Genomic DNA, 24712 nt, shown 5'->3' with positions numbered 1-24712 from the left:
ATCTAAAGGAAGATTTGTTTTTGTTGGGGGAGAGAATGATGGAAATTGTTTCCTTTAAAAGTTACAGAGCTAGAAAGATCCTTAGAGACCATCTGGTATAAACTAATGGAGAGTTTCAAAAACAATTCTTCTTTCTTAATTCAGATTTTGTCAGAGCATCTTTTTGAAAAGGGAAAGTCATCCAAAGGCATTTGCACTAAATTAGAGTTATAGGCTGGAGGTTTTCCAGTAAGAATTATAGAATAGAGGCTTTGTTTATCAGAGCCAATTCTATAAAGGAACAACTGAAACAATTAACAGATGGAAAGTTTAAAGAAGTAGTGAACAATGCAGACACCGGGACCTCTATTTGCACTAAATCAGAGACAGTTATCCACAGCTCTCCAAGTGGTGCCCATGAAATGTTACCTATCTACGTGGCGATTAGGAGTTGGCTTAAAAGCCACAACTGCTTCCCCTTGGTCCGGATGGGGCCCTCTTGTGTACATGTTATTGAATGCATACCCATCAGCTGGAGGATACTCTGATACACTGGACTGCTGAAAGACAGAGGGAAGAGAGATTAAAGAGTCGCTAAGGCTATTGGAATGACCACTAATATCAGTCAACAAAACCTTCCACTATATTGTGATCAGTTTCTCAATTTCAAGTGTTTGACCATTATTAACAAGTTATGAAAAGGGGGTGATATATTTTGGTCAAAGACCTATTTATAACAGGAAAGTCATTAGTACCAAAGCTAAATTGTAATTCTGAAAATAAGTGGGTATACAAGCAATATATTCTTTCCTCAGGAATTTCAGTAATAAGTGATTTTGGTAGTAGGTAGACTTTAATGGCTTACATAAAATAAAACTGGTTTAAAAACAACAATAAAACTCTTCCCCCTTGCTCTCTGTGTTTAAGGAACAGACCCTTACCACTCTAGCAAAGTAAATAATACCACATGAAAATCATCTAAACCCTGCATTAAAATTATACTACATTTCATTTTTTAAAGATACACAGAACCTATTTTTTTTATTTTTTAAAAAATGGCAGCTACTATTATCAGATTTACTGTTGAGGGAAATACAGAAAGACAGAAACACATTAATCTTGACAATCAATACAGGATAAGACAATGCTGAAGTAATTGTTTTTTGTAGTTACCCAATTCCAACATGAGCCCACTGGGTGCTACTAGGAGGGGGAACTGAGGTCTACGGGCCCCAGTGAGCACATGGTTTCAAAGCTATGGGGAAAATAAGAAACAGAGACCAAAAAAAAAAAAAAAACCCATTCATGTAAAGATTTTATGCTGTTTCCTTATATGTAATCAAGTATGGAGGAGGCACAATAGACCATGAAGTACTGGAAGTCCTTGGCTATTTAAATTGCTTATGAACTCATTAGGGTAAAATATTTGAAACTGGAAATGTTTTGGAAAAGTCTTAGATACATGTTTACTATAGTTCATCCTAATGACAGAGTTGGCAGGAGTAGGGATATGTTTAAACACAGATGGTGTAGGTGAGGTTTCTCCAATGGACTAGCGTGGATGTCAAAATACCCACACTATATTACTCCTTTAGAATATGCTTAACACACAAATGCAAAGAAACAGTTTTCACCATTTAAATACCTTAGCTTAAATCATCAACAAAATGAAAAGGCAACTATAAAATGGGAGAAAATATTTGCAAATCATGTATCTGATAAGGACTAAAAATCCAAAATATATGAAGAACTCATATAGCTCAAGAGGAAAAAACAAAAAAACAAAAAATCCATCCAGTTAAAAAATGGGCAAAGCAACTGAATAGCCATCTTTCCAGAGAAGACATACAAATGGCCAACGGGTACATGAAAAGGTGCTCAACATCACTAATCATCAAGGAAATGTAAATCAAAATCACAATGAGTTGTCACCTCACACCTGTTGGGATGGCTATCATCAAAAAGACAAGAGATAACAAGTGTTGGTGAGGATGTGGGAAAAAAGGAAACCCTTGTACACTGTTGGTAGGAATGTAAATTGGTGCAGCTGCTATGGAAAACTGTATGGAGGAGATTGCCTAGGGGACTCAGTTGGTTAAGCGTCCAACTCTTGATTTCAGCTCAGGTCAGGATCTCCTCGTCATGAGATTGAGCCTGTGTCGGGCTCTGTGCTCAGCAGGGAGTCTCCTTGGGATTCTCTCTGTCTGCTTCTGTTCCCAACACCCAGCTCACACAAGCTCTCTCTCTGTCTCTCAAAATAAATGCATAAAATCTTAAAAAAAAAAAAAAAAGAAAACAGTATGGAGGTTCCCCAAAAAATTAGAAATAGAACCACCATACTATTCAGCAGTCCTGCTACTGGGTATAATAGTAAAAGAAATGAAATTAGGATCTTGAAGAGAGATCTGCATCTCCACGTTCACTGCAGCTTTGTTCACAATACGGAAACAAGATAAGTGCCCATCAACATATGAATGGGTAAAGATATGGTATAAATATACAACGGAATATCATTCAGCTATGAGAAAGAAGCAATCTTGTTATTTGCAACAACACAGATGGACTCGGAAAGCATTCTGCTAAGTGAAATAAGCCGAAGAGGAAAAGAACAATACTGCATGGTATCACTCACATGGGAAATCCGAAAAAAAAAAAAAAAGTTGAACTCATAGAAACAGAGCAGAAAAGTGGCTGCCAAGAGCTGGGGGAAATCAGAAGAAGTTGGTAAAAGGGTACAAACTTTCAGCTATAAATGAATAAGGTCTGAGGATCTAATGTAAAACATGGTGAGTACAGCTGATAACACTGTATTGTGTAATTACAATTTGCTAATAGAACTTCAATGTTCTCACCAAAAGAAAGAAAGATAAATATGTGAGGTTGACAGATGTGTCAATGTGCTAATTAACTAGATTGGGGGGGGGGGGATCCTCTTGCAGTGCATATCAAATCACCAGATGAACACCTTAAGTATCTTATGATTTTGTCAATTATACCTCAATAAAGCTGAAATTAAAAATGACAAATAAGGGGGCGCCTGGGTGGCTCAGTCTGTTAAGCATTTGCCTTCAGCTCAGGTCATGATCCCAGGATTCTGGGATCAAGCCTCGCATCGGGCCCCCTGCTCAGCCGGGAGTCTGCTTCTCCCTCTCCCTCTGCTGCTCCACCCACCCCCGCTTGTGCTCACTTTCTCTCTCTCCCTCTCAAATAAATAAATAAAATCCTTTTAAAAAAGACAAATAAGTAGCTTAATTAATTCAGTTTATCATTTCCTAGTTGAGAGGAGAGGCACTAGATGATTAGGCAATGTTTTATAAAGAGGGCGTTAGAATCACCCTCACCTTTAGCTAACTCTGAACAGAACCGAGTGAGGTCAGTCAGCAGGAGATCACTGGGTCCTGAGAGTGACTAGAAATATTGCAAGGGAGGAGAGAAATGATGACGTACGTCTACCTGTGATGACTACACAAGCTTGTTTAGGGCTGCTGCTGGTTCAGAGGAAGTAAAAAAGTTGAGTATTGCCACCCATGTTTGACACCCCATGTCACCCAAGCCTTTCGATTCTACACAAAACCACCAGATCCCGAATCATCCAAGTCTTGTCCTGAGTGTATTTATTTTAGTACCAATAAAGTATAATAAAGTTCCTCTTCTGGGGATGATTGCATTTATTATGCATTTTAAATCACCATTAGTTGGCCTCTTTTCCAACAAAACCTTAAGGCATAAAAATCCCCTAAACAGCTAGCAGGTCCTTTTCATTTCATTTTTTTACACCTCTGGATAAGTATGTAAGCCATAAAATGGAAAACAGTTTACAACAGGAAAGTGATAACTCATCACAAGGAAAGATTCTCAATAATTCTTCCTTTAAAATTACTTCTTCCAAGAGAGTAGACAACTTTTACACTGGAAGCCCAGAACACATGACTCTCTCTTTAAATATGCAAGTTTTTGAAAAAGAACCCACGAAAGTGAATTTCTGAGGCAATACATTAAGTGGATCTATTTTCTTATTTAAGATACAAAGACTGTAAGCTAGAAATTTCTGTGATTTGAAAATAGTCGGCTGTAACTATAGCAACAAGTGTGTCATAATTTCATGTTCAATTACATCTTTTTTCCTCTAAAAAAGTTGCCCTCTATGAGTAAAGGAAATCCACAGTACTGAGGTCTGAACTATAAAATCCACACTGCTGAGGTCTGGAGAGGGACTGCCAACCAATGCAAAGGCTCTGAGGTCATTGTCTTAATCACTTAGAAGGGACAGCAGTTAGAGACTCTACCCTTCGATGCGCCAGAGCAAAAAACAATTACATCAGAAAAAAATGTATGTCTTCAAAGCAGTGTATTTGCTTTATTTCTGAAGTTTCAAAATTTAACCAATCTTCTATATTATGGTTACTGTCCAAGGGACTGATTTTTAAAAAATTAATTTATGTGTTTTTCCTTAAAAGTGAAGATTTACTCTGGTTTGTTAATCATTCCTTCATATCATGTTTGCCATATTATAAATACCCACAGCACTCTGAGAAAATTAATCTATGGAATTAAATAAAGGAAATGAACTGGACTTGAAGGAGGATCTAGTCATCATTTACTGTTTCTTCTCCAAACTAGACCTCATTCATCTGATTCCTTGGGTTCTGATCCTTCTATTTGGTTTGGTTCAGCTTTAAGCAATGTTTGATTTTCTCTTCTGACAGAACAAGAAAGAGTCACAGGAAAATCATTTTTAAGAAATGTGCAGAGATAACTTACCCAATTTCAATCTCTCAATTTGCTCCCCAAATAGGTTATACTCTAAAGCTTACTAAATACTTAAAAGGCACAATAAATTTTGTGATCTCCTCAGGGTGTATTAGGGTTATAAATGATCATTTGAGCCTGGGGACTGAGTCCAGAAGACACTCTGGCCTTCTAGCCAGGCTGAGAAGGTTTCGGGGTTTAGAACTAGGTAGAAGGAAGGAGGGAAGGAGGGCAGGAAGGAAGGAGGAAGGAGGGAAGACATGGGACATTTGGGAAAGAGCTGCTTGGGACAGGCTTCAGGGACCTAGGTTCAGGGAGCTGTCTTAAGGGTCTGACGATGGAGAGAAAAACAGAAAGAACAAGCCAAGCAACAGTGGGGCAATTCTCTGACAGGGGGAGAAAGCAGGCACTCACAAATTGAAACGGGATCACCAAGGCTCAGGGAACACTAGCAGGTGGGTAGGGGTGAGTGCTAACAGGACTCTAAGGCTGGCGTTAGGCTTCACAGGGAAACAAAGCAACTGTCACGGCAATGACAAAGAGGTGAGAGGTAACCAAGGGCAGCAGGACATATAGTCATTGGTTCTAGAACAATCTTCAGATCGATAAAACGAGAACTCACAATCAGAATTACAAGAGAATGCACAGGTTATTGCACTTTCTACAAAAAGTGATGCTAAACAACTGTACCTCCGTGGATAATCTTTTTGTCTCCTGTTTGCGCTGATGTTCTGCTACATTTGCCACAGACTCAGCCAACTGATAAAGATCTTGTTCCATCGGTGCGCCCATGAAGCTCAGCATGGGAGGCTCCCAACCATTGCGGAACCGCGGGACATATGGTGGGATGAACTGCTCTTTTGGCCATTCTGCTCTGTAGAGGGACAGTAAGGCACAAAATTAAGAAATGTATCCATGTTCAAAATTACTTTCAATAAGGTTAGCCACAAAAAATAAAAACAGATAACAACAGAAACAAAGCATACCTCATCTGCCCTCTCTCTCTTCAAAAAGGGAAAGTGAACATGCTTATACTAGTCTGTAATGCCAACAAAACGAAAGCAAGATTGAATCCTGCTTCATGATCTGTTTTCAGTACACTGCCTCAATTCTCCATTAATTCAGCTATGTAACATGGATATAGGTTTTGAAAATTTGGAAAAGGAGCATGAGGCTAGAAGTGTTACAAGTATTTAGAACACGAACTTCTCCTGTATCTAAAGTAGTTTCAGATTCTCATCTTTCCCTTCCTTCCCCTCCCTCGGTATGAACCCTCCTGGTATCAGATATATCTTTCAAAAGAGAAACAACAGAGAATGTTCTTAACATTTATGATTTTTTTAAGTTACAAAGTCCCCTAAATGAAACATTACCAATTTTATAAATTAAATTTATCAGTGAGCCTTTAATCAGTAAAATCAAGTTAGGACTAATTTGGAATCATAATCATTACCCGTTCATTATTTAATGACTCTAAGCGAGGCTTATTTCTACAAGCTTCTAATCACTCATGAACCACAAAAATAACTGGGACAGAAATTATAGCTTCATCTCTGCTATACTATGTTGTTTTATCTTTCACAAGTGAAAGATCAATTCTTCAGGTTATATTTCTACTATGATGAAATAAGTCTTTTTATTCAGATTATTATGTACCTTCATGATCTTTTTATCTTTATGAATTTTTAAATCAGTATATTCATTTCCTAATACTCTTAACAATTAGGATCTAAAAAATTACCTTTTCTCTTGTCAAGAGCTAACGATATATTTCCTTTTGATGTAGTTTTTCCAATGGTCATTCATTTTCTCATTTTGAGGTAGGACCCAAAATCAAGAAATTAGAAAGTCTGAGCTATTTTTGTACTAGGAGATCTGATGAATTTAGTTAAGTTTCATGGGAAAATACTAAAAGATTCCATCTAGGCTTATCATAAGACTATAAACTATGAAAATCTAATAGATTTAAGAAATCTATTTAACCAAGTACAATATATAAATAGCATGATACAGTAGGTTATATTAGTATATAAATAAATTTAAATATTGTTTTCAAAATAAAAACAACTACAGGGCTTTTAAATAATTTTTTGCTTGGTAAACCATTCAATATGTAAACCATATCCCAACACAAGCTGTTGCCTAAGTCCAAAATGTAAGTTTTATATTTTATATATAAACACCGTTTGTATGTGTTTCAATAGAAGAAAAGGAGGAGGAAAAAAATTATGAACTGATCCATTACTTTTAGGCTAGCCCATTCAAAAGCATTAGGAAGAAAAGCATCTAAGTGACCACACTGAATGACTCACTCTAAGTAGTGAGAGAAAAAAATGATTTGGGCCATGGTTAGGAAGGCAAAAATTATTTATTCACATATCATAAAATGATAAATATTTTTTTGCCTTGCCTAGGAAACTTTAACACTGCAATGTTAAATGAGGCAATGTAAATGATTTGTCTTCCACAATCACTACTGACAAAAATACGATTTTTAAAATGATCCCCTCCTCCTTTCCATTCCCACTACTACTGTTCCAGACCCAGGGAATGTTGCTTACTAAGGAATCTCTACACTAGCATCAGCATCCCAAGGGGCCTCCTGGCCTCACTTTGGTCCTTGTCCTTGCTAGGCTCAACTAGCAGACTGATCTTTCTAAAATGCAGATGTGATTATGTCACACTCCTATTCACACAGCTATTGGTTCTCCACAGCCTATAGAATCTTCTCCAACTCTTTAGCATGGCAGTGGGAGCCTTCATAGCCCACCTGCTTATTTCCATGTGCCTCATTTAACACCATCCCTCCTCGCCCCCTTCCCCACAAGCACCTGCTATCCAAAGTCTATATACCAGCTAAACCCATATTCAGTCTCCATTCTCTTGACTTCCTACTTCATGCCCTCATTCATGCTTCTCTATTAGGAAGGCCCCTTCCCAACTATGTATTTGTGGAAATCCTACTCATCCAGCTGAAAGGCAGCAGAGCAAAATAATTATGAACATCAACTCCAGAGCCAGATTGCCAGGTACAAATTGCAGATCTGCCACTTAAGAGTTATATGGCTTTGAGCAAATTACTTAACCACTCTAGACCTCAGTTTTGTTATCTGTAAAATAGGGATAACAACAGTACTTATATAAAGTTCATAGAAGGGTGCCTGGCGAACACTATCTGTATAGTGTGTACATATATATTACATAATATACTACTCTTATTCTCTATTGATTTTAAATGCCAGCTCTTCTTTGAAAGCTAACTACCCCCCTCTTCAAATCCTCTTCCTGATGGCTCTCCCTTACCAAACAACAGCAGTTTATAAGTCACTCCGGGCAGTTAATATGCCTTACATTTTATAGCTTCCCCACTAGACTGGCTTTTTAAGGGTTTAGGCTTTTTCACCTGTAATGCTTAGTCTTTCATACGCAGAAGGCTAAAAATAAACATCTCGTTAGATTCCTGTAATAACAAAGAACAATACTTGAAGTATTACAGGTATTAAACTCATATACATCTACCTGGCTTTCATCCACGTTTCGCCCAGTGACATCCACAGCTGTCTTTCATCATTGTTGACAGTATAATTTAAGAACTCAATTGTGTCCTTAGTCAATAGGGGGCTGAGTACTGAACTGGCTAGTTCAGGACCTCCTGTTGCCTGCACCACCTAAAATAACAATAAATCATTTTTTAGCAAGAAGATGATGATTACTTGTATATTTTCAAAATATGTAAAATCCATGCCAAAACAAGCACTGTTTTTATATACTCAGATTTTGACGTGGTGCAGTGTACTACTTACTGAATGAAAAACAGCTTATTAAGTCAACCTGCCCAGCCCAAAGGTGACTAATAATCTAGAATGGAAAAGTTAGTAGCTTAACAACTTTCACAGGATCTATTGGTTGCATATGACCGTATTTTCCCTGGAAAATAGTAATGGCTATCCAAAGAATTCTCAGTCAGGTTGTTTAACGATCTCTGCTTTTTGCTTAAAAAAAAAAAAAAAAAAGTACATGTATCTTTCCTGGCAAATCTATTATCCCAAACTTGAAAAGTATGGTTCTATAAATGAATACTACAGAGAGAAATAAGGCTCAACTTAACAGTCCATGGCTGTGCCTATAAAGACATACAAAAATAAAAGGATCCAGAGAGAAGAATGAGAACTGGTACTCTGAATCTATGGTATTTTTCCCCAGGATTTAATTCTAGGAAATTGTCCTGATTTAAAATGGATAATTTAATGATTAGCAGAAACAAATAAACAGGTGCACCTCTCTGATAAACAAAAGGTTGATAAGTGTCTGTCCGGAAACTGCTCCAAATGGACTTCTCAGAGGCTATTTCCTGGCTAAAGAATGGTAGTTATCTCCTAGAGCAGAAACCAGAGCCCTTTTATAAAAATCTCACCTTCCCAGAGATATGGCACAAGAAAAAAGGGATTTTTTTTTTGAATGGCTCCAGACCAAGAGTCAGTTTCTCAGTTTCTCCCCAGTCATCCAAGTGTTCTGAGCATGCTATGCTGCTGTATGCCTCCGTGTATCTGCACGTGCTGCTTCCCAGTTCCCCAAGAGGCCCTTCCTTTATCACTCAGAACTCTACTCCGGTACCACCTCTTCCAAGAAGCCCTCCTTAATCCCAAAGCATAGCTCCAAGGCACCTCAGTGTCCCCAAAACAATTTATGCATATAAGTAACACGTTACATTTTAACTTATGGCTTATTTTTCAGTTTTCCCTCCTGTGAGGACTTGGACCAAGTCAATTGCAGAAGACACAGTGTTAGAGGGACGACCGAGAATCAGTGAAAGAAAAGATGAGAAGTAAGGAGGGAGGCTGACTCTTACTTGAGAACAAAATTTACCCTGCCTGGTACAGTAATTTTCTTACTTCCAAGCCCTATAAGCACTTCTGGTAAATATGGAGGAATGATTAAGAGGGAAAAGTAAAGGAGTAAAATCTAAGAGTAGAGGAACTTTAAAATCTTTGGGAATGAAAGAGAAGAAATGTCAATAAAAAGCTGTAAGACATAGTTCCCTCTCAAGAACGGATGTTAAGCATGTATGCATGTATGGTTGCTGTGGATGTGCTTGTGTGTGGAGAGGCTGAGGGCAGAGGGCGGGTCTTGCAAGGTTTAAAGCCACTAAATTTTGTGTGGCTGGTCGTAGGCCCTAAATAAATGTTCCTTCCCATGTCTCTTGTCCAAGTAATATGTCTGGGGCACTGTAGGCAGAACATTAAAAGGAGTAACAAACATATTCTGATTGGAGAGACCATGAAGAAGGAGTCATTTTTGATGAAAAAAAAGATAAAATGAATCCTATTTTCAGATACACAGCTTGATCACAAAGGCTACTTTCTACATGTGAGGGAAACCAGTCCCATTATTTTATAGTTCTCTTTCATGTAACGACTACATATCTACATATCTACTTATAATGTGTGAAAGAGTATGCCAAGAATGAGGAGATGGCAAAAACTCTTTTAGAGTCAACACTTCCTAATATTCAAACCAAGACAGTATCAAATGTGTTAAAGAATAAGGAATATAAACTTTGTTAATGAGATTCTATGGGCTTCTTTGCATATGAATGGCCTTGATTTAATTTTTAAAAGAGCTTATAAAGCAAGGATTATTCAACAATAACTAGACAAGTAGAAATCTGATGTTCTATATATATAGCAACAACATATGGAAGCATTCATAAATTATTGATGTAGTCTTGGACTTTCATCTTCTAATCTCTTATTGCCCAGTTCTGACACCTATGTTAATAATGTTACTTTCCTATGTTTGTAAAGCAATATTCATTTCATATTCTACTTCAGGTCTTGTCTATTTGCCCTTAGGGAAAGAAGGAGAAGATTTATTATCCCTTTTTGTTACTTGCACTTTCTTTTTCTCTCTTTTTTTTTTTTTTTTTGATAATCAAGTAAAACCTATGGGAAATGCATTTGAATTTGCCCCATTTTTGATAAATATTAGAGTACTCAAACCATAGTGTTCATATGCCCTCAACCAAAATAATGAAATTTATCTGCTTCGTCTAGTCTTTAAAAAAAACAATCACAGAAATAAGACACAGGATAATCACACATTACTAACAATTATCATTACTGCCACTGTCATCCCACAAAGTGATCATTTGCTCTTCTGACAGGGACAGCCATTCACAGACACTCCACCCATGCCTGCCTTAGCCCACAAAGGAGGAAAGTCTGTCCTCCTGGAAGTATTTAAAAGAGACTCCACCTCCTTTCCACTCCTCACTCACTTGTCCTCCCACAAAAACCAGAATGACCCATCTAACTGGTGAAATTGTAGAAAAGGGTGATTTGTAGCCTACTCTCTTTTCAGATCTGTCTGTATGGGAGGGCGACAATTGCTCCATCTGCTTTCTGTCACATGCTTTTCCCAAACCCCTGCACTTTTTTGTTGTGTACTCTTTAATATTCCAGTGAGTTCTTCCAACTGCCTCATAGGACAAGATGGTTGGATGTAACGTCAGCCTAGACAAGTTGCTATTACACCATTTGCAGATATAAGAAATATATAATGTGAAGGGAAGTATATTACCATACCACATAAGGAAAGAACATAGCTGCATACTGAAAATCTTGAAAATGAAGATGTGTATCTTGGATCCTGGCCTCCGGCACAAGAGGTATAACCTTTTGCTGGATAAACTCATAGGAACATCCAACTCCTTCACAAAGGGAATTGTTCCCAACACACCCTTTTGTTAGCTTTAAAAATTATACCTTTTGTACAAATATACATGTATGAGAAGGGAGTTTTCTGAGGGAAAAAATGTATTATGTGGATATCACTCCACCTGGCACAGAGTGAGCATGCTAAAGACTACTAATTGCTCCCTAGTGTCCACTCTCTTCTTCCTTCTAGAAAGAGAAGCCTCTACATTTTAGATGAACCTACAGGCACGCAGATGGAGACTATATTCCTTTGGTGTTCAGTATGGCCACAGGAAAACATTCAGGCCAACTGGACAAAGGCAGAAATTATCTGTTTAAGTTCAGAGTCAGCTCCTTAAAGATAAATCATCTTTCTTTGCCCCTGTACACAGCTGTAACAAGGGCATGGAGGTAAATCAGCTTCCACCATAGAGACATCTGACACAGTTGCTCAGTTCTTCTCTTGGACACATTTTCTTCATTTGGCTTCCAGAATACCATAATATTCTTATGTTTCTTCTCCTGACTTAACTGCTTCTTCTCAATCTTCTTTGTTGGTTCTTTCTATTCTCCTAACACTGAATTGCCCGAGGCTCAACCAGTCCTTGTTCCTCAATGATGATTACTACCTTGGTGATAATATCATGGCTTTAAATGCCTTCTATATGCAGATGATCCTTAAATATGTATCTATAGCTTTGATTTCTCCACTGAACTCCAAATTCATATATTCAACTACCAAATTTTTCCATCTAGATGTAACAAAATTTTGACATGTCTAAAACTGAATTCCTTATCTTCCTTCAAAAAAATCTGTCTTACCTATTGTCTTCCCCATCTCAATGAATAATTATTCCATCCCTTCACTCTTAGGCCAAAACCTTTGGAGATACCCTTGGCTCTTGCATAGCACATCTAATCAACCGGCAAATGTTGCTTCTATGGTTTATACCCAAAATCCAACTTCTTACGATTTCTAATGTCACCCGGTCCAAATACCATAATCTCTGATCTGGATTATTTTAATAACCACCCTAGTCCCTTCTTCCCCCAGATTTCTAAGTATTCTAGCCAGAGCAATCCTTTTGTGCTGAAAACACTCCAAAAGTGTAAAAGATTTCATAATCACTTATAAAGACCAACAAAATATGACCTCCTGTTGCTTTGCTGACTTCATCTCCTAATTAAGCTCTCCCTCATTCTGTTCAAGTCACAATACTTATTTATTCCAAGAACATAATTTGCAATTACCATCCCAGAGCACTCACAATAGCTGTTCTCTGTCTGGAATTCTCTTCTTTCAGAAATCCACATGACTCATTCCTCACTTCATTTGCTCAAATGACACCTCTCACCTTAACCAACCCTATTCAAAAAGGGTAATACTTCACCTTGCATATGTGTGCACACTTGCATGAGCATACACCTGAAATATTCCCCGTTCTCTGTCCCTGCTGTATTTTTTCAAATAACACTTATTTTTAGCAAAATATATTATTTATGCATATATTTAGGTTACTGATTGCCCCTCCATACTACAATATAAGTTCCAAGAGGGTAAAAATTTATGTCTGTTTTATTCCTGATAAGCTACTAATAATGGTAAGCATGTAACAGGCTCTCAATTAGTATTTCTGAATAAATAAATAAATGAGCAAAGCCCTCCATCCAGTACCAGTACCTCCTCACACCCAGCCTATTTTGGGAGAAAGAGAAAAACTTTTACATTATTATAGCCATTTGCATTATATCCTAGTATATACTGAAACACTAGCATCTAATAAATATTTCTTTTCATCTTCCTAGCTCTGTCAGAGACATCGGCTTCCTCAGCAATAAAGTAAAGGTGCTTGAACAGGATGATTTCTAAGGTTCTTTCAAACTCCCAAATTGCACATTCTCGATGTTGACACAGATGCCAAGAGAAATCGTATCCATGCAAAGTAATGAAGGAAAACTGTCGAGATACTCCAGACAGACACTTGGGGTTGAAAAACATACTAAGAGTGATTACTTTCTTAAATTAACAGTCTTACCATATTTAATGGAGTAAATAAAAAATGAACCAAATCTGCAGCACTCGGATTCTGGATGTGAGACTTCAGTTTGGCCTGTAGCATTAAGAAAACAGACAAACAGATTACTATGATGCAATCAAGCAAAAAACAGATGCTCATAAAGGTCTGATACAGACTCAGAGAAAGAGTTCTTTACTACTAGTTTAACTTTTAATATATGAATCAGCCTAGGTAAGTCAGATTAAGAGAATTTAGTTTAAAAACAAGTTAGGAGGAGCGCCTGGGTGGCTCAGATGGTTAAGCGTCTGCCTTCAGCTCAGGTCATGATCCCAGGGTCCTGGGATCCAGCTCCACATCAGGCTCCCTGCTCAGCAGGGAGTCTGCTTCTCCCTCTTCCTCTGCCTCTCCCCACTGCTCCTGCTCTCTCTCTCTCTGTCTCAAATGAATAAATAAAAAAAAAAATTATAAAAAAAAAAAGTTAGGAGTTGTTCTTTTTTGATAATTTGCTTGGATACATAGGTTTTATTATCTGTTGTCCTAATTAAAAGCAAATCAAAACATACATACCAAAAAATCTACAAGAATAATTTTATCTCTTCATTTAATCAGGAACCTCCTGGCTAGAATTTGATCTCCTTCATTTGTTTCTTTTGGTTATATACAAATAAATTCCACTTACCAGAAGGTTAAATCCATGTTTAAACTTTTGTAAACAGTCAACAAACTCCTCAGGAGGGGGAGGTTTTGCCCGCAGAGTTAAAACACCCTCTAAAAGAAATAAACGGGAAGGGGGACAGATGAAAGCAAAGCTGTCAGAAAATCTAGTAGGGGCACCTGAGTGGCTCAGTCATTAAGTGTCTGCCTTCGGCTCAGGTAATGATCCCAGGGTCCTGGGATTGAGCCCCGCATCGAGCTCCCTGCTCAGTGGGAAGCCTGCTTCTCCCTCTCCCACTCCCCCTGCTTGTGTTCCCTCTCTCGCTGTGTCTCTCTCTGTCAAATAAATGAATAAAATCTTTAAAAAAAAAAAAAAGAAAATCTAATAAATGAAAAAATAAAAAGCCCCATTTGTGTCTGTAAAATTTGATCATTCCAGATACCATGCTTCCTAGCTACTCTAGTACATCTCCTAGACTCACTGTAACAAACTAAGGTGATCCAACATTTGAAATGGACCCTTCTACCCTTAGGCTCTACTGACTCCTCATCAATTCCATAGATTTATGCTGTAGCCCTTTTATGTCCCAATTATTGTGCTTATCATCACAAAGACTATAAAAATGTGCGGGTTATAAGCCCTGCTCTGAAGGGCCTTAAAATCTTTAGAAAACCCAAATCGGTAAGTAACCAAGATACACCAAGGAAATGTTGTAGAAAGAGACTGCACCTGGTTGGGAGATGGGAAAATGGACACCTAACAGATGTTTCATGGGGAAAGTAGCTTTTAAGATGGGATCTGAAAGGTCTGTTACACGGCAATTTGGTAAGAAAATGTCATAGTTGGATACAGCAGTATAAGTAAAAAAACGTGGAAAAAGGAAATTGCATGTACATGAAACAACAAACTAAAGCAGAGAAACCAAGAGAATGGAAAAGCAGACCAAGGTTGGACTGAGGGTGACCTTGACTGCCAGGGGGGCGGGGGGAGGAGCAGAAGTAAATCAACAGAACATGGAATTAACATGCTGTTCAGAAGAATGAAGTGACTACATTACATGACGACAACTGTCCTCCCAGAATAAAAGACTGGAGGCTTGAAGACTACTTAGAGAGCCAGGTAAAAAATGATGACAGCTTGAAGCAGACATTAGCTATGAAAATGAAAAGGGAAACAACTGGATATAAAACACACTGAAAAAATAAAATCGATGTTGGCTGCAAGTTAGAGAATGAAGTCATACTAGACCTGTGGTCTTGAATCTGGATGACCAAGAGGATAGAACACCCCTCATAACGAATACAGCAGGAATAAATGGTTTGAGACATAAGGATGCAATAATACTTAATTTCAGAATATAGGGAGGTGACGTACACCCAGAGGTACACATCTGGAAGACAAGTCTACAGGTCACATGCTTAGGAGGTAGACATGAGCAAGAGAAAAACTGGGAGGTCACGTGTCATGAAAGGGATATTTACTCACTATTCTTTTAATTTTGTTTGTTTATACATTTTGAGGCCATTTTAAATAGCTAACTACAGCATACCCCAAAACAGCTTGTACGTGACCTGAATATATTCTTTAGGAGTTCTGTGATATAAAAATTCAAATCCATTGATAGTTGTAACTATTTTAATGAGAAAAATCAATCCTTTTAACAAAATAATGAGGTTCTATATTTATAATAAAATAAATCAAAATAGGGGAAGAATAGAGCCATGACTTTCTTTAACAGACATTAATTTTACAGTCACTAATTAAAACTACAAAGAGATGGTTGTTAGCTGAATCTCAGAGTCTCTGTGATTTAGGTTAAGTATCCTAGAGTCTTTTCTTACTATAGCCAACTTGGAACCAAAATGGACCATTCCCTGGGGTCTTCTTAGTCTCTGCCTAACTCCCAGGTGCTATCCCAAAACTAGAAAAGGGGCAGTTCACAAGGGCAGAAACTCTGCCTAGCACTGGAGTTCTGAATGGTCTTTAGAAGTTTAAGAAAATCCAGCGGCGCCTGGGTGGCTCAGTCGTTAAGCGTCTGCCTTCGGTCATGATCCCAGGGTCCTGGGATTGAGCCCCGCATCGCATTGGGCTCCCTGCTCAGTGGGGAGCCTGCTTCTCCCTCTCCCACTACCCCTGCTTGTGTTCCCGCTCTCACTGTGTCTCTGTCAAATAAATAAATAAATAAATAAATAAATAAATAAATAAATAATCTATCTATCTATCTTAAAAAAAAAAAAAAGAAGAGAAAATCCAACTTACCTCCTGGTCCTTTCTTTTTACCTTTCTTACTTTTCTTCCTTTTAGAAAGCTCAGAAAATGCTTCAGCTGCTTTTTGGAGTTTTGTGATAAAAAATTCAATGTCATCCAAAATGTGGTTTAATATTTGCTGGAATTAGAAATTACAGAATAAGATTTAAGACAAAATAAAACCATTTTTGCCTCGACTGAATACTATTAGTCAGTAAAGGAAAATCAGAAAGTTAAAAAAAAAAAGAAAAAAATACCTCCCACATGCAAATTTCAAGTTTATCACTAATTCTAAGAAAAAGAATTGAACTAAATATATATATACCAGTGGCTAAAGTCTGACATTTACATTTTTCTTTAGCTTAATCTTGTTCTATTTTCAATACCATAAAGAAAGCATTCACAATATCTATTCAGATTATTAATTATTTTCAACCACTCTAATTTTCTCATAGGGTTCTCCCACATGAAGTTAGGGGAAAAATTCTAAGAAACATCTTGTTAGAAGAGGAATGAGCATTTCTGTTTTCTAATAAATACGCCAATAAAGTACCAACAATATTATTTCATGGAATTAAAGGTATATAGAATGTTCTGATTACCTAATAAACACATAGATAATCTAGAATAATAATCATTAATGAGAGTTGCCACATGGTAAAATAGAATTAATGATGAATTATGCTTTCAGGGATTATTGGATCAGTTTTGATTATCTTAGCTGACTTTCTCTAGTATGTGTGAAACCTGACATTCTTCTAATTTAAAAGACTAGAAACCGGGATTAAGTAAACTTTTAAGTATAATAAATAATGGTGTAATATAAAAATTAAATTCCAAACTTCAAATTCCTGTATTTGTTTCCAAATAAGCTAGGATTGTGTATAACATAAATAGTAATTATATTGAGATTATATTTTATTATTATATCAGAAGGCACTGTCATTCTGTAAGTAAATTACTATGGACTAATAAAAATAAACACAGCCTTATTCTTTATAAAACATTAAAATTTACATATCTACTTTTAAAAAATTCCACTTAGCTTTTATCTTTCAGGCATTGTAAAATTGTTTAATAAAAGTAAATGTCATGAAGAGATATTTAGAAGACATTTCAATTATGAATTACAAGTTATGAAAAAAGTTAAAATCCCCCAAATCTGATAATTCAGTTTAGGTTCCTTTGTAAACTAGTTAATATGCTAGTTCTTCTATCAGAGCCCTATCCTACTAACTAAATATTGGCATAAAGGCAAAAATAGTTAAGAAAGAAATAATTCAAAGGGCATAACCACCAATGGAAAGAGAAAATACAGTTTGCATAAAACATCTTTATTTAAATCAACTTCATTTTCCCTGCTGATATTTTTTTCCTCTTTAAAAAGAAGGCAATGGCCTAAAGAGGACTGTTGGACCTACCACATCTCTGTCAATTCGGGCCGCCATCATTTCAGGTGCTTCTTCCTGCTCATGATACTGCCTTGGTTTCTCAACTAAAGAAAAAAGAATCACAAGTCTTTCAACCTGTTACCGAAGCAAGATCAATCTAGGTAGTGAAACATGAAAAGTGGATAGAAAAGAGTGCCATTTGCAAAAGGGAACACCTTCACTGGATACAAAATGAAAACTGCTCATCATCTATCAATGACATGCATCCTTGCCACCACTAACTGAGGAGCACTTGGCCAGGGCTTGCCTTTAGCCTTTATGATTTACCCTGTAACTTCCCCTTCTATTCTCCCTCTTCCCAACGACAGCTGCCTGTAGAACCAACCCTAACTTCTCACCCTATAATTCCTACACAAGAAAGAAATATAAACTCACATTTAAGCACCCGCTCCTCAAAAAGTGGTGAACTAATTTCTAATGCAACCTCCCAATTTTATACATTCCACCACTGTGATTACAATAAAGCTTTGGGGGTTCTGACAGTAAAGTGCTTCTTTCAAATTCTAGTTGTCATTAAGCTTAAAACCCACAATGTTGGGCTCACTGATTTATACTTTATAAGTATAAATACGCTACAGGATTTGCAAATTAAGTAATACATATCTTAAGAGCATTCAAGATGTTAAGTTAGCTCAGTTAGCTAAAGCATGATGTTAATCATAAGGTCACTATAATGAACTCCCTTCTGGTTAATACTACCACTAAACACAGATACTTCTACATATATTTCACAGTAGATTAAATAAAAGAAAAACTGTACAGATGAAACTGGAAAAATGTATCATCAATAATGGAAAAAACTCATGATACATCATCATGACTCATGATATTCAATATAGAAAACTACAAAAAATACTGAGAACTCTGTATTTATACCTCTTCTATGCCTTTCCCAATAAATGGAATATCGCCCCCCGAAAAAAAGAAGAAATTATGATGGAGTTTTTTGAAACTTAATTAGTGGCTCTTAAGTACTTTAAAATAATTAGAATTTATATTTATGAACTCTTGCCAGTTAAATGCTGTTTTACATGGAGTTAGCGGCTTTCTTGAGTACAGTATACTACAGAAAGCATGTTGAACTTGAAATGCAGCTAGTAAGAAGTCCAGATAAGCCCCAAAATATCACTTGGAGGGTGAGGTAAGGGGAGATGCAGTATCTCACAGACTTTTTCAGGGTCTCTGGCGCCACTATGAACCCCACTGCCACTACTCTACAGAGATCACTTTTGGAAGTCAGGGGTAAGGCTGTGTCAGGGATTCAAAGGAGATGTTTAGTCTGAGTTAGCTGGAGCCTTCAGAGGGACCAAAAAGATACTCCTTTTGGGGGGATTTCCAACCAAAAACTGGCCTGGGTCCAGACAGAACCTCACATGGTAAGTGCTATGTTCCGTATGGCCTAGTAGAAAATTAGAAGTTGTGAAAACCCTTTCTTACTCTCATTTAAATAGGTAAGATTGCACAGAATATTTTAGACAAAATCTAATGAGAGCCCAGAAACATCTCTTTGTTGTAAATCATATTAGGTTTTACAGATGTTTTCACAAATTTATTCAGAATATTTATAAACTTAAGATCTCTTATCCTTCCTCAACTTCAAGGAAGACCATTTTGATCTCTCTCAAAACCCACATCTCTTCTACCAAGATAGTAGCAACAACAAAACACTATGTGAACACAAAAAGTAGAAAACACTACAAACTCCTATTAGTTTTTTTAAACACAAAATATTACAGAAAAAAAACAGATCAACAGAAATTTGTATGATTTCTAAAAACAAATTATTATAAGGTAAATATTCTGCTACTTCATTTTTGATAAACAGATGTTTCAAAGACTTTTTTCTTTCATCTGTCTGGTAGCTGGGCTTACATGTAAATCTCTAAAAAATAACTTCAAGTATACAAAAAAAATAAATAAAATGGAAAGCAATTCAGAAATAAAATGAACTCAATTTGGCAAAAATGAGACGAACCACACGTTATGTGTTTTACACTACAGTAGGGACTGCTGTCGACATTATTTGCTTTCAGATTCACAGCAACCCATGAATCATTATCCCCACTTTACAAGTGAGGTTGAAACACAAAGAGATACCATCCAGGGTCACACAGCAGATCCTGGTCTTACTCCAGAGTCCAACTTTTGACTCCCCAGACTCAAAATAAAGTCTAGCGTCACTTATTTATGGCCACCAAGTTCTATTGTTTAACTACATTGTTAGATATCTGCATGAATAATGTTTTATTAGATAAAGGATAAGTGATTTAAGTCCACTGAACAATGAGGCAGAACAGTGAGACTCTAGTCTTCATCAAATTCAAACTCGTTGGATCACAATTTATTCACTCATAATAAAAAGATTGGACTAAACATATTTTAAGGCATTTTCAGTCATAAAAATTTCAGATTTGGTAAAAAAAACAAAAACAAAAAACAAAACAAAAACATTCTGACATATAAAAAGTTATGCTAAGTTCTATGCTCGGATTATTTGTCTTTGAAAAAGAATGTCAAGGTAAAATGATGATGCACACAAAGGGCCCCTCTGACAAGTTTAGTGAGATGGAGATGCTTTTACTCTTGTCCTAATACTCCCCTTACAGCCTTTTCATGTAAGCACAACAATTTTCCCAAACAGGAAAGTGGTAAGATAATAATAATGGAAAGAATTTTGAAGGACAATCTTTGCAAAAAAATCTGACAGTCTCTTCTCTGGTAGAGAGTTTGATTCACAGCTGAGTCAAACTTCCCATCTTTGATTGCATTAAAAAAAAAAAAAAAGTAATCCTAACACCATATTTATTTAAATGACTGGTGTGAACTCTCATATACAATAGTCTTATAGTGTCAAAGTTTTAAATTTCCTTTATCTATGATTTTTTTTTAATTAAAAAAGCTAACCTCAAGCTTCAGCTCAGAAATCAGCATCAGAATTTGAGAGCAAGAATTATGTCACAACCCAAAGTCAATGGTCAATAAGTAGCAATCCTCAGAAACACTCACAGTCCCCTTGGTCAGCAGCCCATGCAGACCAGGCTGCCACCCGACTTCTAACATCCACCTGGGTAACAGTCCCAGGGGGCACCGGGGCAGGAGCTCTTGGCGGAGGCGGTATACCAGGGTCTGCTTTGGAAATCATCCTAAAAAAGATGAAAAAATAGAATTTTTACCATCTCCGTGTCTATCAATTCTCAGTTTATGGCATTAGTTCTTCAACCTTAAGAACGATGTCAAGGGGGAGGACAACAAGGACTTCCTAACCATTTCATTTTATGTATATTTACAAATGTATATGAAATATAAAAACACAGGAAAATTTTAATTCAACTGAACACTAGGTTTAATTTTTTTCTGGGTCTCCTGTGACTTGGAGAGGCTATGAACTAACTATATTCCTCATATCTATTTGTACCAGGCTTCCTTCCCTTAAAATGCCACTCATCTGTCCTGACTCTGACAACACATGCTAGAGAAGGCTTCTCAGAGAAAGACCAGAAAACGCGGAGAGAAAAGGTGCACACATATACTGATAAACTAGGAAGAGCTAATGAGTTGAAATCACAGGTTGTAATCTGTAAAATAGACCTTCATCGAAGATCATTTTTCTAAATCTTTAGAACAGAAACTACAACAACAACAAAAAACACCCCAAAAACCAAAAAAAAACGCAAATAAAAAAACTTAAAAACAAAACAATTCTACCCCTTAATTTCTTTTAATGTTTTTACCTCAGGGCTTCAGGCCGCCTCTTCTGTTTCCCTCCTTTACTGTCACTGATCGCACTCTCAATGTCTTCACTAATGAGGTTTGCCTGCAGTGCAAGACAAGTTACCCGTGAGGTCATAGATTTTTCTTGTCTTAACGTATAGTTTCAAACAGCAACAGCAAAATTGATTACATTCCCTATCTGAATCAGTAAGTGTCCTGATGCAAAAGAAAAGTGGTTTCTTTTTTTAAAATGTGCTTTCAAAACATGACTCTTGCAGTTTTTTGATGGTGAATTTTATAATGACAAATTTTAAAAACTGAAGAAATTCTTAAAGGTTATTTCATCCAGATTCCATTACTTTAGACAAAAGCTATCCTTGCATACAGGCAAAGAGAAAAGGAATTTGCATATGCTGGAAATGTAAGTATATGTGGAAAATGTAACTGGGAGAAAATCTCTACCTAAAAAGAAATGAAGGAATTAGAAGTGCATGCTGGTCAAGCAGAGCCCTTCCCCTTTCTCAGCCTCAGGCTCCGGTGGGCACCCATTAACCTACTGGAACAAATCACTCAGTCCCAGCAGATACTCCCAGTTTGGGACAAATACACTACAATCGTGGGACGAACCCCAACACTAGGTTGTACCTTTTTTGATAACCACTTTATTCTGTCATTTCAGGTAAAAGCTAACTTTCTCCAAACAATTAACTTCTCTAATACTTTTCCAACAAGAATATTTGATGTGGTTTTCTTGGGAAACAGTGTGAAGTTAGCAGCTTCTTAAGAGGTTTATTTTGTTTGGTATGAAGTTTACTTATGACCAGTGATTATTATTGCATATTAGATTCTTGATGGGATGTACTCACCTCCTATTTTTTGTTCCTGCTTGTTCTCTGTCATTTTGTATGTTTTTCTCAAATATGTATGCTGTATATTCTTTTACCATAAGCACAGACAATCATAAAATTTTAGAGCTGAAAGGAAACTTAAAGATCATCTAATCTGTCCTCTCTGTTTTATAATTAATGAAACTGAAGAATACTCATATGATGGTTTGGCCAAGGTCACATTCTAATTAAATGTGAGGGCTAATGCACCCTAGCTCAGTGTTACTTCAGTAAGACTATCTTAGTTTCAGGAAGACATTATAAACATCATGTCAAAGACTCTCTGTTATGTGGGATATTAAGTAAAACTGAAGATGCTTAGGAACCCTGAACTTCTTTTGTGGGGGGGGCTATCATATTTCTAAGAAAAATTTTACTATAGAGGTGGGCAGGAGCGTAGTGTAAAATCCCATAATAAAGAAATTTTAAAACTCAAAAGTGATGTTGCAACATGACCCATATAAAAGAAACTACATCATATTTCATTGTGTTTATATTTTTAATGTGTCAAGGAAAAAGAAGGTCTCATGTAGATAGCACTAATGAGTAAAAACAAAGAGCTGCACAGTGGTATTTGAGCTTTTAGACAAAACAGTAATTCAGTAAATCTGTTTCAGACCCACCAATACCAGCATCCCCTATCAGATAAAACAAGCCCTTTATTCTCAACACTTAAACCCAGAAACTTTACTCAGCATAATAACTCTTAGTTTCAGGCTAAGTTTTAGAGCACTGAGGCAAATACCAGATTTAAAATGTCTTTTAGTTTAGTCCTCTGTTTCAAAAATATTTTAATTTCAATATATTTTCAGAGAAAAATATTCACTTTAATACTTATTTAATACTTAACAAATCTAACCTTGCAAAATTCTTAATACCCTTTATGACTTTCAAAAGGCACTACATAAAATTTGATGAACATCACTATGCAAATTATCTAAATGCCACAGTTATTTTCAAGTAAGATTTTTACAAAGTCATCTATACATAAAGCAAGAAAAAGAAAATGATGAAATGCACTGTTGACAGTCAATCTTAATTTAGCTATCATATTTTAATGTCAAAGAAATACAGAAAAGATCAAGTGACACTTCATGCTAATCTCCTAACATTTCTTTATAAGATAAAAATTACCTGTATATTTTGTAATATACAGTCACAGTGATAAGTCACTGCTTTGGCAAAGCACCAATCAACTCAACCCAAAATGAATTCCCTTTTGAAGAAATCAACTCATGATCTAAAAATATTCAAGGTGGACGATAATTTCTAATGTCCAACAAAGCATCACAAGTGATAAGCATTTGAAAATTACAGTGTACTTTGAATACCAATCTTCAGGATATAGCATGTTTTTACTGGTAACCATGCTTAACTACTTTCACATTATCACTTGGGGATTACATATCTTGAGCAATTATTCAAGTCACATAATTAAATGGTGAGCTTTAAATATGTATCATTGAAAATGTCTTGAGGGTTTCACTGCAATAATCCATGTTATGTGATTAGTGCAGAATAAAATAGGATGGCGTGATTACTTATTGTCCATGAAGCATGATTTTGGAAGAATCAATTTTTAATTATAAGTCCAAGTAACTCAATGAAGAATTTAATATATTATCTATGCCTGTTTTTTTTTTAAATAAATAGAATGCATCTTTCTTTTTTAAAATACCACTCTATTTCCTCTTTATTTATTGGAACCCCTCAGGAAAATACTAAGGTATTTGTTTTCCTTACAAAATCCTAAGAAACTAAAAATCCACTGGTCATATAACTGAAGTGGATAATCCAATGGCTGTCGGAACATCTACTTAAAGGGGGGAAAAAATTCACCATTCTTATACCTTAATCTCATCACACTGGAAAAGATGAAGATCGGGCTTGTTTTGAGTTGGCTCTTTGCACACCAGGGCGAGAATTGAATCATAGTTACAGGAATGCATCACAGCTTGGCAGTGCTGGACTGTGCTTAAAGGAAAATTCTCTAGTTCATTCTGTAAACAAAGTAAAAATATAATTTGCCTTAATTTTTATCGTATGTCTAAAATCTATTGAACAAAGAGCTCTAGACACTGTACAAATCGCTTTTAAAGTGATTTCCAAAATTATTCACCATCTTACATGGTATTTTTTTTCCCTCTGGCTATATAGTGTCAGAATTTTCTTTTACTTGAACACTGAACAGTCATACTCTTAGTTTCTACCTTCAGTGATCACAAATGTTAGGCTAAAAATAATACATCATTTATACATTTTTTTATTTCAATGAATCTTTCAGATGAAAAAATTCACTCGCTCTATATATTCATTCTAG

At 36.3% G+C, this 24712-nt stretch overlaps 1 protein-coding gene across 6 annotated transcripts in view; it reads right to left on the bottom strand.

The window, feature by feature from the left end:
• The window catches only part of EPS8 (epidermal growth factor receptor pathway substrate 8), a 177382-nt gene that overhangs the window by 24446 nt on the left and 128224 nt on the right, over window positions 1–24712 (bottom strand). For 5 of the 6 annotated variants that reach the window (XM_035028152.1, XM_035028147.1, XM_035028148.1 and 2 more), the window contains 10 exons: window positions 24243–24392; window positions 21526–21608; window positions 20801–20937; window positions 17765–17838; window positions 16356–16482; window positions 14121–14209; window positions 13460–13534; window positions 8248–8396; window positions 5419–5602; window positions 409–539 (listed from right to left, as the gene is read on the bottom strand). In XM_035028152.1, the coding sequence (XP_034884043.1) occupies window positions 409–539; window positions 5419–5602; window positions 8248–8396; window positions 13460–13534; window positions 14121–14209; window positions 16356–16482; window positions 17765–17838; window positions 20801–20937; window positions 21526–21608; window positions 24243–24392 (1199 nt within the window). The remainder of the gene's footprint in view (window positions 1–408; window positions 540–5418; window positions 5603–8247; window positions 8397–13459; window positions 13535–14120; window positions 14210–16355; window positions 16483–17764; window positions 17839–20800; window positions 20938–21525; window positions 21609–24242; window positions 24393–24712) is intronic. The other variant, XM_035028151.1, reaches the window with a different exon arrangement.

The sequence above is a fragment of the Mirounga leonina genome, unplaced genomic scaffold, assembly GCF_011800145.1.
Source record: "Mirounga leonina isolate KUSES-001 unplaced genomic scaffold, KU_Mleo_1.0 Mir_201, whole genome shotgun sequence".
NCBI classification, from domain to species: Eukaryota; Metazoa; Chordata; class Mammalia; order Carnivora; family Phocidae; genus Mirounga; species Mirounga leonina.
The sequence above is the reverse complement of the archived record's forward strand: the minus strand, read 5'-3'. Positions and strand labels throughout refer to the sequence as shown.